This window comes from Manis javanica, chromosome 14 (genome assembly GCF_040802235.1).
Source record: "Manis javanica isolate MJ-LG chromosome 14, MJ_LKY, whole genome shotgun sequence".
In the NCBI taxonomy this organism is placed as follows: Eukaryota; Metazoa; Chordata; class Mammalia; order Pholidota; family Manidae; genus Manis; species Manis javanica.
The window spans coordinates 29,504,461-29,507,028 of NC_133169.1; the positions used below are offsets into that span (position 1 = coordinate 29,504,461).

The 2,568-nt window shown below is 39.7% G+C and overlaps 1 protein-coding gene across 1 annotated transcript; it reads left to right on the plus strand.

Annotated features, from left to right (window-relative positions):
- The first annotated feature begins 997 nt into the window (after positions 1-997).
- LOC118970615 (olfactory receptor 5V1-like) lies at positions 998-1,939 on the plus strand. Its single transcript, XM_037008836.2, has one exon. The coding sequence runs from the start codon at positions 998-1,000 to the stop codon at positions 1,937-1,939; it is 942 nt and encodes a 313-aa protein (XP_036864731.2).
- Positions 1,940-2,568: the final 629 nt, after the last annotated feature.

The window sequence follows — 2,568 nt, forward strand, 5'->3', positions numbered from 1 at the left end:
TAACCAGTAGACTATTCTCTGTGTTGCTGAGTCTGTTTCTGCTTTCTTTCTTCTTTTGTTTATACTCTGTAGGCTATTTAAATTTATCAAGCTATACTAATTCTGTGTATAACCTATTCAAATTCTTCATTAAATTATTATTATTAATTTATAAAAACATTTCTGTATTTATTTTTATCAACAGATACAATTTGTGTAAGAAGTAGACATACCATTCTTCTACACACAAAATATATATTCTTTACTCTATGTCTGCTAGTTGAGGAGTTATTAAAATTATTTACCATTTATTTGTTTTATGTTGTTTTTGTGTACATGTAATTGAAACCAAGGGTGGGAGGGTGAGTAAAAATGGTGATGGGGATAAAAAGGTACAAACTTCAAATTATAAAATGTATTAGTCATAGAAATGGAAGTACAAAGGAGAAAATATAACCAACAATCCTGTAATACTGCAGTATGGTAACAGGGCCATCTATGCGTACCATAGCAATCCTGTGGGAAGGTGTGTAATTATTGAGTCACCACATTTGTTGTACATCTGAAACCAATATAATATTGTATATGAACTGTATGCTCCCAACATTACATACCTTGTAAAATATGTACCTTGTGCTTCTGAGGCACTTAAAATTCAGATAGTGCACAAAATTATACACATTGAAATAATAAAAGCAAAATAAGGCAAGTGCCCAAGAAGGTATAAAAAATACAACAGTGGATATCACTGAATTGTGAAATTGTAAATGTTGGTGAAGGACCACAGTGCTTTTGCTAAGAAGGTGAATTATTAAACGTCTCCTCAGGGTCTCAGAGAAACAACATGAAATCAGGAGATGTTATTAACAATAGTTCTAATAATGGATCTCTAATATATGGCTAGTTTAGTCATCACCGAACACACAACGATTTCTGAATTTCTCATCACTAGTCCCCTATGCTTTTTAATCTAACCTGTGCTTGGTTCCCTCCAGAGAGACCCCTGTGGAGAGAGGAGATGGACGGCTACAATCTCACCACCGTGACTCACTTTATCCTCACAGGGCTCTCTGACCTACCCAAGGTGCGCTATCCTCTCTTTGTGGTCTTTGCCGTCACCTACCAGGTCACTTTGGTGGGAAATGGGGCCATTCTCTTGGCCATCGGGACCGAGAAAAAGCTGCACACACCCATGTACTACTTTCTGGCCAATCTGTCCCTCTTAGACATATTCTGCCCATCAGCTACTGTCCCCAAGATGCTGGACAACCTCTTGACTGGGAATCACAGCATTTCCTTCCTGGGCTGTGCTTTGCAGCTTTATTTCCTTGTGGCCCTGGCGGGGACTGAGGTCTTCCTTCTCACTCTCATGGCTTATGACCGGTACGTGGCCATCTGCTTCCCCCTCCGTTACCCCCTCATCATGACGAAGGCTCGCTGTGCCCAGCTGGCAGCTGGGACCTGGGCAGCAGGGTTTCTCCATTCCCTCATCCACACAGTGTCCACCTTCCGCCTGTCTTTCTGCAAGTCCAATCGGGTTAACCAGTACTACTGTGACATTCCCCCAGTGGTGGCCCTCTCCTGCTCATCCACCTACCTGGTAGAAATGCTTATTTTTGTGGTAGGAGGTGTCTCAGGAATCGGTGCCTTCCTAACCACCTTCATCTCTTATATATACATCCTATCCACCATCCTAAAGATCCAGTCAGTGGAAGGGAAACGCAGAGCCTTCTCCACATGTGCTTCCCACCTCCTGGTCGTTGGGTTATTCTATGGGACAGTAATATTCACTTATCTTCGCCACTCCTCCAACCAACACTCCTCAACCAGGGCCAGACTCATTGCCATGCTCTATGGGCTTATGACCCCAATGCTAAACCCCATGATCTACAGCTTGAGGAACACAGAGGTGAAAGGGGCACTCAGGAGGGTTTTACATCATAAAGCATGTTTACAGTGATTGTAAAAGTAAAACAGAATGACTCAATACTCATTTTAGAATATATTTTAAAAGAATTCATAGAAAATTGATATACAGTATACATACTTTTGCACACTGAAATTTATCGACATGCAAACATACCCATGATTTTAGTCTACCTCTAAGCCTACATAATTGTATATGATTATGTGTGTCTCAATCCAAAGGGTACTTCAAATATATCCTCGCAAACTAGACATTGTCATGAGTAACAGAGAACACTACCTACACTAACATAAAATGATAGACTGAGCCTATCTTTTAAGGTGATTTTCATTTATGTTCACATTTATATCCATATCCATACCTATACCAATATCATCTCCATATTCTTTTATATCTACTTTTAAATCCATATCTAAGGGTCTCTTCACAGATTATGATTTTACTTCTTTGTTTTATAAGATTTACCTCCTAGTCTGTCTCCATAACATTACCATTTCACTCATGCTGTCTTTCAATTGTTGCTTCCACTGACTGAGGATACCTGTACTTTTCTCCCTTTTCCTGTGAACATGTAGTTTCTCAGATCTGCCTGTCTTTTCAAAGAGAGGGCTTACGTTATCACTGATTCAGATATATCACTCAGTTCAATGTATTACTGTTAT